At 48.9% G+C, this 14,296-nt stretch overlaps 6 protein-coding genes across 6 annotated transcripts; 3 read left to right on the top strand and 3 right to left on the bottom strand.

The window, feature by feature from the left end:
* Nucleotides 1-153: 153 nt before the first annotated feature.
* FOBCDRAFT_144194 (thiolase-like protein) lies at nt 154-1,606 on the bottom strand (the record flags this gene model as incomplete). Its single annotated transcript, XM_054706732.1, has 2 exons — nt 154-1,042; nt 1,110-1,606. 2 exons carry the CDS (start codon nt 1,604-1,606, stop codon nt 154-156), a joined length of 1,386 nt encoding a protein of 461 aa, XP_054562707.1.
* Nucleotides 1,607-2,210: 604 nt separating this feature from the next.
* Nucleotides 2,211-3,616, top strand: FOBCDRAFT_243149 (kinase-like domain-containing protein; the record flags this gene model as incomplete). The annotated part of the gene is made up of 5 exons (XM_059610524.1): nt 2,211-2,380; nt 2,447-2,621; nt 2,674-2,750; nt 2,817-3,044; nt 3,118-3,616. The coding sequence occupies 5 exons, from the start codon at nt 2,211-2,213 to the stop codon at nt 3,614-3,616; spliced, it is 1,149 nt and encodes a 382-aa protein (XP_059465728.1).
* A 406-nt stretch (nt 3,617-4,022) lies between these two features.
* On the top strand, nt 4,023-4,988 carry FOBCDRAFT_278777 (Alpha/Beta hydrolase protein; the record flags this gene model as incomplete). Its single annotated transcript, XM_054706730.1, has 1 exon — nt 4,023-4,988. One exon carries the CDS (start codon nt 4,023-4,025, stop codon nt 4,986-4,988), a length of 966 nt encoding a protein of 321 aa, XP_054562705.1.
* A 233-nt stretch (nt 4,989-5,221) lies between these two features.
* On the bottom strand, nt 5,222-6,464 carry FOBCDRAFT_144540 (kinase-like domain-containing protein; the record flags this gene model as incomplete). The annotated part of the gene is made up of 3 exons (XM_059608189.1): nt 5,222-5,598; nt 5,678-6,074; nt 6,117-6,464. 3 exons carry the CDS (start codon nt 6,462-6,464, stop codon nt 5,222-5,224), a joined length of 1,122 nt encoding a protein of 373 aa, XP_059465727.1.
* Nucleotides 6,465-6,849: 385 nt separating this feature from the next.
* FOBCDRAFT_252668 (CoA-transferase family III domain-containing protein) lies at nt 6,850-8,269 on the top strand (the record flags this gene model as incomplete). The annotated part of the gene is made up of 3 exons (XM_054706728.2): nt 6,850-6,901; nt 6,984-7,891; nt 8,074-8,269. 3 exons carry the CDS (start codon nt 6,850-6,852, stop codon nt 8,107-8,109), a joined length of 996 nt encoding a protein of 331 aa, XP_054562703.2. The 3' UTR covers nt 8,110-8,269.
* On the bottom strand, nt 8,051-14,147 carry FOBCDRAFT_188847 (fungal-specific transcription factor domain-containing protein; the record flags this gene model as incomplete). Its single annotated transcript, XM_059608666.1, has 8 exons — nt 8,051-10,160; nt 10,221-10,710; nt 11,069-11,124; nt 11,742-12,100; nt 12,163-12,365; nt 12,571-13,008; nt 13,201-13,843; nt 13,930-14,147. The coding sequence occupies 8 exons, from the start codon at nt 14,145-14,147 to the stop codon at nt 8,131-8,133; spliced, it is 4,437 nt and encodes a 1,478-aa protein (XP_059467812.1). The 3' UTR covers nt 8,051-8,130.
* Between the last annotated feature and the right edge of the window lie 149 nt (nt 14,148-14,296).

Below are 14,296 nucleotides of genomic sequence, written 5' to 3'. Positions count from 1 at the left end.
TTCATCTCATCAAGTTTCTGCCAGTCTCTCCTCTGTAAATTTAGGTCCTCTCTGTATCTCTATCAATGATAAAACTCGGATAACTACATGACTTGCTTTCACCTATTTTCAAATAAAGTTCTACGGCTTTATTACCAGTCCATATGCCTCCCCTCACAAATTCGCAACAGCTCGAATTCTGTCAGCCGTTTCCCCGAGAGCGAAGTCGTTTCTGTGTTTCTTGCTCCTGACTCTTTCGGCATCATTGGAAGTTATCCCTCGGGCTTCAACCGCTGGATTGTAACCGAGCCAGCTATGTTTAACCACCTCACCATCGCTAACCTTGATGTTTGCTTGTCCATCGGCGCGCTTATACACGTTAACAACCACCGCGCCTCCGAGGCCAAGATTGTGCTGCAGCGCGACGCGTGTTTCACTACAAAGCCGCGTATTGGCCCACCCGCGTAGCTGCCAGGTCAGCTCAGCACATTGAGCCAATCCCGTAGCTCCAATTGGATGGCCTTTTGAGATCAGACCGCCAGATGGATTGATCACCATCTTGCCCCCAAATGTAATATCTCCTCTTCGGACCATCTCATGCGCCTTTCCTGGCTCGGAGAAGCCAAGGGCATCTAGGAGTAACATCTCGTTTGCGGAGAAGCAGTCGTGCAATTCGCAGACCCGGATATCATCCGCTGCCACGCCCGCTTCAGCTAAAGCTGCTTTGGCAGCTCTTTGTGACATGTCATAACCGACGAGCTCCATTGCACTATTGCCAAATGTCTTGGGGGAGTCGGTGCAAAACGCCTGCCCAGCCATTAAAATGGCCTGTCCTTTGAGATGTGGCCGGGTAGCGAGGAACCTTCCAGACACAATGACTGCAGCTGCGGCCCCATCGCTGGTTGGGCTGCATTGCAGCTTCGTCAGAGGCGAGTAGATGGTAGGTGAGTCCTGAATCTCCTTGAGGCTGTATTTCTGCTGGAATTGGGCGTAGGGGTTGCGCTGCGAGTGCTCATGCGAAACGCGGGCAATTTCCGCAAAGTCCTCTTCCTTTGCCCCATATCTGGTACACATCTTGTTAGCTGTAATCTACAAAAACAGAAAAACATGGGTGGTTTGATCTGACTTACTTTGTCATGTATTCTCGGCCTGCGTTTGCAAAATACTGCCCCGTCAGAGGAGAGTTTGAAGGCTCAGCCAACTCTCGCATCTTGGCGGCAAATCGACCACTTGAACTGGGTCTATCACTCCAGACGCTCTTGAGACTTCCGGGATTCATCTTCTCGAATCCCACCACGAGCACGCAATCGGCCCTGGCGCTCTGAACAAGCGTACGAGCCAGATACAAGCCGACAGATCCCGTAGCGCATGCATTGCTCGTGTTGACGATGGGAATGGATGACATGCCAAACTGGTAAAACACGCGCTGTCCCGAGGTTGAGTCTCCATAGGCAAAACAGGCCACGCCATGCTCAACGTCGTCGTAATTGATCTGAGCGTCTAGCATGGCTTTAATGCCGGCTTCGTAGCCCAAGTCTGGATACTGACGTAGACCACGGGGCTTGATAAACTTCGTCATGCCAACACCAAGGACATAAGCCTTGTTCGATCGTGTTTCGCTTGCCATGGCTTCGTCGTGTCGCGAGGGTGGCGTGGAAAGAATAATGTGATATCGATGGTTTGATGTAAAAGCTATGTTTCATTCATACATGGAATCGTGTCCTTGAACCTATACAAAAGGGCTTGATTCAAGTTCAGTCTCTGATTTTGAATCCATGAATCTTTGAATTCATGAATATATTCTTTCTACAGCGTTCAGAAGGATAATTCGTCAATATGAATTGTGTGTAGTGTGGCGTCTCACACCTAGAGGCCGAGGTGACGTGCTGTAGATGCACTCAGAACTCCTCGGTTTATGACTACATACCTGGCAATCATCAGTATTCGTGGCAGTATATGGTCTCATAGAGCTGGGAGTGGCCTGAGAATTCCATCGAATACGGAATACGCACTGGACGAATAATATGATGTCCGAGTCCAACCTCGGCTATATGAGGTACGGCCAGCTCGAGATCAATTCACCAGCCAAGGCTTTGGTGATCATTTGTGACATACAATCCTAATCCAACGTACATCATTGATTGCCATAAAATCGATAGGTTTCGAGATCTGCGCTGATACGAGAGCGCTTCCTGTTCATCTAACTTCCTTGATCTCTACTTAGGGCCATCATGGGGTCACATCAAGATACCGAGGCCCGTAGCCGTAATGATCTCGATGACGAGGCTCTGGGAAGCCATTTACTCTCATCACGAGAAATGCCCAATCTAAAACTTCCAGTCACAACATCCAAGATTGGATATGGCCAAAGCAATCCCACTTACTACCTGGATGACGCTGCGTGAGTACCTGAATGGTGAACCTTTACGTCAAATATCTTAATCTGCGTCTAATTAATAGAGCACAGCGGAGTAAGATACATCTTGAGAAAGAAGCCTGTTGGGAAGGCCATCAGCCCGGTTGCCCACCAGGTAGATCGCGAGTTCAGAGTATTGAAAGCTTTGGGATCCGTTGAAGGGTTTCCAGTTCCCAGGGTGTTCACATTGTGCAATGACAGCTCTATTATTGGCACCCCATTCTACGTTAGTTTAATAAATCTGAATGTTTATTCTTCATGCTAACTTGGATATTCAGGTCATGGAATTCGTCAAAGGGAGAATCATCACGGATACGGACATGGAAGAGCTTTCTCCAGATGAAAGACGGCAGGCGTATGTTTCGGTGCCACTAACAAAATATGTGACTTGAAATTCAGCTAACGATATTGTTGCTTGCAGATGGTTCTCCGCGATCGAGACTCTGGCTTGGCTTCATTCACTGGATCCAGACAAGATTGGACTTGAGGGTTACGGCAAGAAGACGGGATTCTATGCTCGACACTGCGCCACGTGGAGTCGCATTGAGTTGCAGCAAGCTGCTGTCAAGCATGTAAAGACTGGAAAACCCTTGGGTCGAGCTCATAAGAGGTATGACGAAGTGGTAAGATATGTGCGAGAGAACGTACCGTCAGATCGACACGCGATTGTCCACGGAGACTTCAAATTCGACAACTTGGTATAGTACCTCTTCCACCTTAAGAAAAGCGGATGAATTGCTAACAGCTTCCTGCCAAAAGGTCCTTCACCCAACTGAGCCAAGAGTTATTGCTATTCTCGACTGGGAACTGTCCACCATCGGCCATCCACTTATGGACCTCGTCTTCTGCATAAGTCCTTTCTTCTCTGACTATACCAAGAGTGGAAAATCGTCCCTGTCATTCCAGGACTCCCCATACAAGCTAGGACATCGAGCAAGGTCGGGTATTCCTGAGCCAGATGAACTTCTGGCCCGCTATGCGGAGATTGTGGGGTTCGAAATGCGCCAAGATAACCGAGGTAAAGACTGGGATACCGCGATAATCTTTCACTACCTTCGAGGAGCAACTATAGCTCACGGAATCCAAGCAAGATCTATTATTGGACAGTCCAGTAGTAGCTTCAGTCATCTCTATTTCTCAAAGACTAGGCAGGCGATTGAAGCAGCTCTGCGCCGTATTGAATCCCTGAAGGATCAGCAAACATCAGAAAGCAAGCTTTAGACTTTTGAAACCCCTTTCTAAGTTCGATACTACATTTAAAAAAGGCTTAAATACCTGAAGCTGTATGAAAATTAATGGTAATAAGGCTGGATAAACTGAAACAAGTGATGGTGAGCCTATCTGCTGTAAAGTCTAGAATCACCTCGGCAACCCCACGCTAACACGTCAACAAAATGGAGCGGAGTCGTAAGTGCGGAATGACCTTCAAGAGTCTACTACAAGATATGTATCTCTACGGTTCCAAAGTTTCTAATTATGATAAATAGATAGAGAGCAGCACATACTAATTATTATGATTGCCTCAACAACCCGTCTCATATCTCAACGAGATAGACGTAGTTACCTCATCTACACAGCATCTCGTTTCTTTCCAATTCAAGACAAAACGACAACTGCATAATACTCAATGCCTCTTCAATACGACCCCGAGTTTTGGTCTGTGTTGGAGCCGCTCGTTCCAGTACTGTCCAAGCGAGAGCCGCTTTCCCTGGATAATATCAAGGCTGGGCGGGAGGCACGAGAAGCTGGAATGAGGGCACTCTTTGACAGGTTGGACATCTGTCCGGAAGTGGAACAAAGATCGTATCAAGTGAAGGCTACTGATGGTTATATCATATCGGTTCTCGCTCTCACCCCAACAGTTTCTCGGTCCGACCCTGGACCCTGCCTACTACACTTCCATGGAGGAGGCATGATATTAGGGTCCGCAGAGATTCAAGCAAGGCCACTAGCACAATTGGTCAGCGCGACAGCAGTGCCTGTGTTCAGCGTCAACTACCGGCTGGCGCCGGAGTTCAAGGGAACCATTCCTGTTCAGGACGGCTACGCGGCTCTACTTTGGCTGAACAGTAAAGCGAAGGAGTTCAGTGTCGACCCGAGAAGAATCGCGGTGTTAGGAGAGAGCGCAGGTGGTGGTGTTGCCGCTGGCGTTGCATTAATGGCTCGAGATAAGGGGTTGAAGCCGCGCCTAGCTAAGCAGATCCTCCTGTATCCCATGATAGACGACCGAAATATGGTTGCCAACGAAGCGATGGAGCCTCTTGCATTTTGGAAGACTGCAGACAACGCAACGGCCTGGACTGCGCTCCTCGGAGATCAAGCAGGCCAACCGGAAGCTCCCATCTCGTACTACTCGGCTCCTGCTCGAGCTCCGAGTCTAGCTGATCTTCCGCCAACATATATCGAAGTTGGAGGTCTTGATATATTTCTGCAAGAGAATGTCATGTATGCCACTAGACTGCTGGCCGAAAATATCCCTACCGAGCTGCATGTGTATCCAGGTTTGCCTCATGGGTTCGAGATGATCGCACCAAACATTACCGCTGCAAAGAAGGCCAATGAAAATCGCCATAGAGCTATAATGGGTATCTGAACCTCTGATGTTAGCAAATTGATAGTGTTTGCGTTTGATCTTAGGCCACACAAATTGGGGTGTAGTCAGGTGGCAATAGAAAAACAACGACGAGATAGTGTGATAGGCCTGTCTTCCTTGCAAGAGGATATTGGATGCAATTGAGTAACTCATTCTGGTATCAGTAGGTCTACTCGTATAAAGGGTTGACGTCCGTCAACAGTGTATACATCTCTTCTTTCCAGTCCGTGAAATCAAAAGTCGACAGCGTCAAGAACCTCGTGATCGTCCATCATTGTACATATGCGTCCAATAAAACATAGACATGCCTCTTCCGTCTGCATGTCAGGCAGGTTCTCAGAAGGTGTAAGAGTAAGCGTCCAATAAGCCAGTACACCGAGTGACTGCCTCCGCAGCTCAAGCCATGCTTCCTCAACACTAACACTAGGGCCTCCGTGCTTTCTGAGCTCTGACACATACATCTCAACCATTTCATGCTCCCACTGACGGCGCTTCTCTACACTTACAGCCGTACCCAGGACGTATGCGAGGTCACGAGACCAGTGTCCTCTTGCAACTGTCTGCCAGTCTGTCAGGCCCATATGTCCATCAGGTGTTATATACCAGTTGCCTTGAGGAGAACAATCATGTCAGCGTCTATAGCAACAGGGGGTAGGCCTCGGTCTATAACTTGGGTCGGAGTCACATACCGAGATGAACATCTCCATGAACCACCGTCGCTGGGAGCTCAGCATTACGCTCTACTGACTTGAGCGTACAAGGCCAAATTTCATTCTGCCTCGCAAATAGTCGTGGGGGAATTACCGACTTTGCAGCCCTGAATCCGTTGACGCACATGGTCTCGAGGCCAACTTCGATCAAGTTACTGATCCGGTCTTTATAGATGAGTAACCGTTCGAAATCGGGATGTTGAGACTGATAGTACTGGCTATGTAATTTTGCCAACATCTGAACCTGCTCGGCGAACTGAGCTTTGGTTAAGTCTGTCTTGTAGTTGCAGAATGTGGTCTCTTGACCCATATCTTTTAAGATCACAATGGCGGCCCATGATTTTGGATCATAGCCAGCAAAATATGCCCACGGCGCCTCAATGTTGAGCTGAGGTCGTATGTGATTATAGAAGCAGACCTCGCTGTAGGTACCTCCCGCGGCCAAGACGATGCGATTCTCTGCAGAATGAGCTGCCTTGCAGAAAACTGAAGTTGGGAGCTTGTGTGCTCCAAAGCCTTTCCATTCGATTTCGATACGACGTCGATTTGCAGATCCATCATCTTTTGGACCTAAACTGAAGCTCTTGATAGTTGATCTAAAAACATCTCGGGCCAAAGTGGCGGTCAGCCATTCTTTAGTGATAGCTTCATATGAGACAGGGATATCTCCATATTCTCTTGGGACTGGAGGATTGAGCTCCTCCTCTTTGCAACTTCGACGAACATGCTCGACGATATCCTTTCGCAGTGATCCAATTTGTGACATCTGTCTGGCCTTCTAGTGTTGAGGTAGGTCTCTCAATGATCAAACGTCTCTCAATGATGTTGGCTTAGAAACCATGCAAGTTTATATGGCCTATCCTCCTCGGCAACCTTCCCACTGTCATGCTTTCAGGCTGGGTACCCTCGGGCTCTCGCCCGTGTTTCTACATGCTGAGCCAGTCGGTTAGGTTTGACAAGGATTACGGTTAATGCAACTCGCTCTTCACCATTGACATGCCGATTTTATAATTATACTTGTTTTGGAATGGGATATGGCTAAGAAAAGCCACACCAAAAATAACAGACATAATAACATTGTGTACCGGCACAAAGTCAAGACCTTTGTTCACTCGCAAGTAATTAAATGTATCACTCTTCGTATGATATCCATGCCACCTCTTACAGGCCTGCGAGTCGTGGAGCTTGCAGGTCTCGCCCCAGGTAGGTTTGGCCGTCGAGTCTAATCCCATCCCAAGTATAACGATCCCTGCAATTAAGTCTGACATGATATGTGATTTGTTAGGTCCCTTCTGTGGGCAGCTTCTCTCTTCATATGGTGCCTCGGTTCTCCGAGTCGATCGCGCAGGTGTCTACGAAAACCAGGACATTCTGACATCCTACAAGTCGTCTATTGTCTTAGACCTCAAGAACAGACATTGTATCCGCCTCCTCAAACGCCTTCTCGATAAGGCTGATATCCTGATTGACCCTTTTCGACCTGGCGTTCTCGAAAGACTGGGCTTATGCCCTAGTTCTGTTCTTCTCGTCTCAAACCCACGTTTGATCGTGGTGCGTATTACTGGTTTTCGCCGCGATGGTCCATATAAGGATATGGCCGGGCATGATATCAACTACCTGGCTGTCTCTGGTGTGTTGAGTAAGCTTGGAAGTAGCGGACTACCACCATCGGCGCCTGGTAACCTCCTCGCAGACTATGCAGGGGGAGGTTTGGTTGCCTTTGCAGGTGTTCTCATGGCCCTTTATCATCGAAGCTCGACAGGCAAGGGCCAGGTAGTCGAAGCGAGTATGGTAGATGGCGTCTCATACATAGGAACCATACCGCGACTGAGGTCCGACGAGCCTGCTTGGACCGGCGGAAAGGGAACCAACCTGTTAGATGGAGGTTGCCCTTACTACCAATGTTATGAATGTAAAGATGAAGGACGGTACATATCTGTTGGCGCACTGGAGCCTCAGTTCTTTGAGAACCTTCTCCAAGGCCTGGGATTGACAAGCGACAACATTTTAAGCCCGGGTCTGCGGCGCGAGGACAAGCGTTCGTGGCCACGGATGCAAGAGGTATTTGTCAAAACGTTCAAGGAGAAGACACGCGAGGAATGGGAGCACATATTTGACGGTTTGAACGCATGCGTTGCCCCTGTTCTCGAGGACAAGGAGATGGAAAAGGCGGGTTACGAACAGCGACCAATAGTAAACCTGACTGCCACGCCGGCGAGACCGGTAGACACACAGTGGAAAGGCAAGCGGCTGAGTCCGGGTCACGGCGCAGAGGAGACATTGAAGACATGGATGAACTGGGAGCATGGTGAAGACTATGCGATTGATCAAGGAGTATATCTGTTGCGTCCAGTGGATTCTAAACTTTAACTCAGGTTCATTTCCAGAGCCACGTCGGCACAAGCCAATAGTATCAACGAAGGAAAACTATATCATATAAAGTTCGATATGTTCACAGTCATTAGACTGTCTGCATCGCCTTCAGTGTTGAGAAGAGTTGGCAACAGTGTCTCAACATCGCACCAAGACCCTGGGAATGGCGACCCGGCCAAAAGATCACTCATGTCGGTAGTAGTCCAGCTTTCCATTACCATATTTGGAAATACCATCGGTACTCGTGGCTGTTGGGCCACTGTAACTGTCCGACTGCTATCGTCTTGACCTAAGCCCGGCTCCTCTGCCGCAGAGTCTTGGTTCCAGTTGCCCGAGGTGCTCGGGCTCGGATACATGCAACTTGCCGCAACGGTGTTAGGTCCCATATCTAGCCGAGGCTTATACGCCGCGTTTTCGCGTTCTCCAAACTTGCTTCCCCCGGTTGGTAAAGTCCAGGGAACGTGAAGACCAGTGTTCTTTAGTATCGAGTTGAGAAATTGCATGGCGTAGTCCGCAGATGTATACATCTCTTGTAGCTGCTGAAGGACGTTTACGCACTGGTAGAGGCGTCCGAGACTGAGACTCCGGGCTTCTTCGTCGTCTGAGCATGTGTTGAAGAGATGGACAAGAGTGACAGCGAGATAGGCTGGAACGGCAAGGGTCGGTAGGAAACGCAGTTGGTTATCCCGCTGTAGGTTGAAGGCCAATCTGGTCATCTCGACTGCTGTGTCCGTTACATTTCCCCTCGATACTGTGCTGCCATCATTTCTCGCGCCATCGTTGTTGGAGCCGAAGCAGAAGACCTGCGGCCTATGGAGAGCACCCAGTGCGGTTAGGTAGACCATTCGAAGCTGGGCTTGGTGAAGTCGCAATATCTCATCAGCATGTAGGTCGTCGGTCGTATTAGTAACAGGCGGCCGTGATCCGGTCTTGGCAGTGTAACGAGAGTGGATGTTCTGACTCTCAAGCCAACCTTTGAGCTCGGTACTGCGTTCAGAAAGTGATTTGGCTTGCTCTGGGGATCTATCGGGCCGCCCAGTCGATTCTTGACTGTATTCAACCCCTCCGAGGTAATTGCCCATAACCGTGTACAAGGTGTTGAGAGTACGTCCAATGTAGACGCATAGACTACTTAGTTCAATGCACATTACAGCCAGACTTTGTCTCTTTTCTGAGTTTGGATATGTGGCCTTCAAGTCCTGGAACAATCTATCCAGGTTTGTCGATGGGGAGCTGAAGTCAAAGTCGTCCAAGGTGAGCGGCTTGACGTTGTAATCATCCTCTCTTAGACGCGGCGGATTCCGTAATCCAAGGGCCAGTAAACGGTCCCTCATCAAACAGCACCACCATAACCTTCGACGGAGCTTCTTCTCTTGTTGCGATATTTTCAGGTGTTCGGGATCTCGATGCAAGCCCCCAACTTGGGCATTTGTCAAGGCGATACCCATCCAATGCCACGTATCCTTGTCATCGTCTGGGCAATCATACCAGTGACTCAACAGCAGAAGAGACTGAATCAACGCCATCCGATCCGACTCATAATTTAAACTGTAGAGAATCCTGACACGGTCGTAAAAGTCTTTTCTAGCCGCTAGTCGTGAAGCATAACCTCTTGAATGCAGAGTCTTGAGGTTCACAAAAGTGACGCTGACAAAATTGACTGCTTGGAATAGCAGAAGGCTGATGGGGTTACGGCCGTTGTTGTGAAGGATAGCGCCAACATATTCTTCGATATCGAGGATTGGCAAGAAGGAATGAACCACTGTGATGTAAACACGTAGCAGTTCATCTCTAAACTCTGGATCTGGAATCGACAAGCACAGTTTATGTGATAAATAGTACATATCTCTATTATCTAGGTGTTGAGGAGGGGGTCGGATGAAAGCTGGTAATGATGTTGTGATTCTTTCCGGCTGGGATGGTGCAAAAGGTCCACTGGAGGTTCTCATCTCTTCTACATAGTCGAATGGAGCGTCGAGGTTCACGCCTTGCATGGGCGCAGGCGGTTCTGTGTTTGACGGCTGGTCGTCATGGACCTGAACGTGGATTTCATCCATGGGCTCTCCGTCAGCGGGTTGCTGTTGCTGGTCTGGACACGGTAAGTCAGTTCACTGTTTAGAACCACGAAAGCACACACAACAGTACATACCGAATACAGAAATTTCGGTCGCATTGAGTGGTTGAGAACGAGACCGGGGGTCTTCATCCTCTGGCTCAATTTCTGCCTCAGCGTCGGGTTCATCGGGTTCAGATATCTCTTCTGGCTCAAGAGACTCCGGTACTGCAGCAGCTAGACGTGAGGTCACAAATATCGGTGGGGGCGAACCAGAAGAGCCGTCGCGAGCAGCGGGCGGGTTCGAGTTGCGGCGACGCTGGCAAGAGGCGGCGGTAGGTCTCCGACCCCGATTTGACTCTTTCAGAACGCAATTGATGCTGTCAAGTCGACAATTCGTGCAAGGAACACCTCCATCGGTGACGTCGCAACGAACTTTACGGTTTCGGCATGATAGACAGGCCTTGGATGAGCGTCTCTTCCACGGGCGCTGGCCATCGCAAGGGGCGCTTCGTTTTGCTGACGATGCTGTTGCCCGGTTGGACGGGTCACCGCTCAGCTGGGAAGAGGGAGGTTGCGAAGGCATCTATGCAACAGAGATAAAAGGATATAGGGGAGGACTGGCGATGATTCCAGGCAGAGTGACAGCCTTGTAAGGCGCTGGCAAATGATCTTGGCTGGGTATCAGGAGTCTGGAGTAAAGTGGAGGTGAACAACCTGCGAGGGGGTTCTAGGGGCCGGACTCTCATGGCACTCCCTATAACAGTATGATAATGCCAGAGATGATTGGGTAACACGCTGTGCTTGGACCTAGTCCTTGGAGCTGGTAAGCTAATTGCACTAATTTAGAGCGAACGCTCTGATACGCGGGGCCCCGCGTTCTAGCTCTAAGGGGGATAGCAAAAGGCGCATCTTCCCCGCATCCACCACAGCTTTGAGCTTACTGTATCTGCAGCTCTGACAGATAGGTATGTGAGCCAGCAGTAATTCTTAGTGTAAGCTATTGCTCACATTTCGAGGTTAAGATATTTATAAGTCTAATAAAATAGGTCTGTAGTAAGCATGCAATAAGATAGATAGAAACAAGGATGTATTTTAGCAGGTTTAATACTAATACAGTTTTATTATTCCAAATACCAGAACCAAGGATAGTTCGTCGATCCAACCTTTTCTGTCAATAGCCTGGTCCAGAACAGGGATCAAGCCAACCCCTCAATTCCCAATACAGACCCACGGTGCCAGTGGTTTTTAGTAGCCGAGGGCCGAGCACACAAACTAAGCTGGATGGTCATCTCTTGTCGACTCTTTATCGCCATGTGATGTCATTCAAACGCTCGAGACTCTGCTTGAGGATCAAACTACCGACACCTGTAGCTTGTAGCTAGCGCCGTTGGTCAAATGCCGTTCCGTAGGGCCCATCGAGCGGTATGTGATCTGCAAATGTGCATCAGAGCACTTCCTGGTCGTCGTCTGCGAAGTCTTCCATGGCTTCACTAAAGAAGACCGAGTTTAAATGTGAGTTCCCTCTAGTTGAAGAAGAATGCGAGTATGGTTCATCTTCGTGCCGACGATGTTCTCTAAGCCATTGCGGAAAGTCTTCTTCGGCCGGGCATCGACCGCGGGCAAGCGAGAATTCAACCGCCAAGGCGATGCGGAGATACATCCGTGGATCCTTCAAGAGCATATCTGTCCAAGTATCACTGCTCCAAGATTCTTCAATCAACGTGGCTGGTCGCACCACATGCTCATCAGCACCATGAGAAGAGGCAGTATAGGTCGGTAGCGGTACACTAATCTTGATATGCTCCACGATGCCTCGGATGTACTTTATGGTGCTTGTCGCATTGTCGTAAAGATGATTGAATTGGTTCATGACATCGAGGTGCGCATCCAGATCCCGTTGTGTGTCACCGTCTGAATTCTGAATATGAGATTGTAATAAATACCAGATAAATGGAGTTGCTGCAAAGCTGATGCTGTGGAGGAAGTCTGATTAGCGCGGAGCCTTATCCAGCAAGGGTTATGTTGTTTGACTAACAAGGTCACTGGGAGGTATTGAACCAAACCCGAATCTTTGAGTTCTATCATGTTCTCTGTAATACTGCGCAAACAGCAGCCGAGACTTTTATGCGCAACAATTCTTGCATTTGGCGGATCGTCAAGCTGTTCTCCCTCGAGAAAATCCCTGCTGAGTAATGTGTGATTATAGAGTGATGCTTTTGCAGCGCTGTCATCAAGCACCTATTAGTCGTCTAGCACAATCACATGGTAGAAGCAGGGGGACAACTCACTGATAGTAAGTGCAAAGAACGTTGGAAAACAGTATTAGTGATTCATGAGCTCCAGTGATGAGGGTAGGTAATTTGAACATCGCATATGTCTTGTCATACCACTTATCCAGCCTCATGGTAAGATCCTCAATCTCGTCACGGCACAACTCACGTACCTTTGCCAAAGAAGGCGCGGGAGGTATTTCACTTAGTAGAGTGCCCAAATCACCAAGGGCTATAGCAATCTGCACTATGAGGCGTTTTACAATGCCGTCGTATACTAGAGATGTCCCAATTTCATGAGCAAAGTCTGTGGCTGACAGTTCCGGGCAGTTATATGCAGTGGGACTAAGGAGCGGTGACTGGCGAAGTGCCAAAGCCAGGATTCGATCGCGGAGAACACAGCACCACCATAGACGTTTGAGCAAAGCTCCCTCACGGGTGTCTTGTTTCTCCTGATGCCGATGAGTATCTGCACTCTTAGCGTAGTGTGTAGCGATACTGAGCCAGTACAACGGCTTCTTATCCATGAAGCTTATCGTGCGGTATGTTAGCATTATAGCCCCCTGGGCCCTGTCTTGGTCGCCGAGGGTAGATTGAAGATCGAAGAGTGTCTAGCAAGCCGTCAATCGTATGATCGCAGCCATGAGGCTTGCTGGGGATGGGTACCGTAGCCCGCGAGTAGAACTCATCTTGAGCTTCTTTAACAGTGTGAAAGCCAAGGCAGACCAGCGATTCTAGAGAGACATACTTGATTGAACACGAGTCAGCCAACAGCAAGATCCAGATGTTCGACATAGCCTTACCGGGCTGGATACAAAAAGCATCGCCTGCAGGACGAACAGAGAGACATATCCGTTGCTGTCAGCTTGCTCACTATATGACGCCCAAAATCTCTGTTCATCGAGTAGAGGAACAAGCGGATGGAAGTATAAGAAGTAATTATTCACGAACTCCTCAAGTATAGGCTTGGTGGGCACATGAAGACACCCTCGCTGTTCTAACAATCTAGCCACTCCTGAATCTACCTCCCGAGATGAAGGATGCTTGATGAAGTGATAGAACGGGAAGAGCATAAAACCTCCTGTAATCCAAGGGAACTTCTGTCTTCGTTTGGGAAGCCTGGCCTGGCAAGAGCTTGGAATGTTGTCGTCGCTCAATAGTTCGCGCTCAGCATGGGTCGATAGCCTGGGGGCAGGTCTCTGTGACTTGGACCAGGTATCATCGGCTGGAGGAGTTGGTGATTTGTTGCCATAATCAGTAAGAGGCACACTATTTTCTGTCTCTGGAGTAGAATATGCATCTGTAGCTGCAGCAACGGGACACAGCGTGGGCAATATATGTTGATTCTGGTCAAGATCAAGGTATTGAGATGGTGAAATGGGTCGGTAGATTTCAGCTGAAGATGCCTCTAGGTCTTTCATCACCAGAACTCTCGTCTCTTTCGACCTTGTTCAATATGTTAGGTAAGTAGAATCCCAATATATCAACAAGAATCGACCTACGCGCCACGCCTCTTAGACTTAATAACGCACATGTGGCCGTCTAAGCGGCAGTTTCGACAACTCCCTTCGCTTTCGATCACGTTGCATCGTACTTTTCGCTTCCTGCATGGAAGACATGCTATCGACGCTCGCCGCCTTTTGACACCACGCGTAGTCATTTGAGGATTGGGGGCCTGATGTACGGTGCGGATCACAGTTGTCGTCTGCGCGCTGCTGAACGGGAAATACCTTAAATTGGGATTTGGCATGGTGCTAATATGATGACAGCGATGTTGCGTTTGACTGCTTGGAATAAGTATGGATGTAAGCAATAATGACGCGTTTGGTTCGGAACGAAGACTATGAGTGAGGTAGGGATAATTGATAACAATTGCTAGATCGAGGAGGCTGGGCATCA

The sequence above is a fragment of the Fusarium oxysporum genome, chromosome IX, assembly GCF_013085055.1.
Source record: "Fusarium oxysporum Fo47 chromosome IX, complete sequence".
Lineage (NCBI taxonomy): Eukaryota > Fungi > Ascomycota > Sordariomycetes > Hypocreales > Nectriaceae > Fusarium > Fusarium oxysporum.
This window is presented reverse-complemented; position numbering and strand designations above follow the sequence as displayed.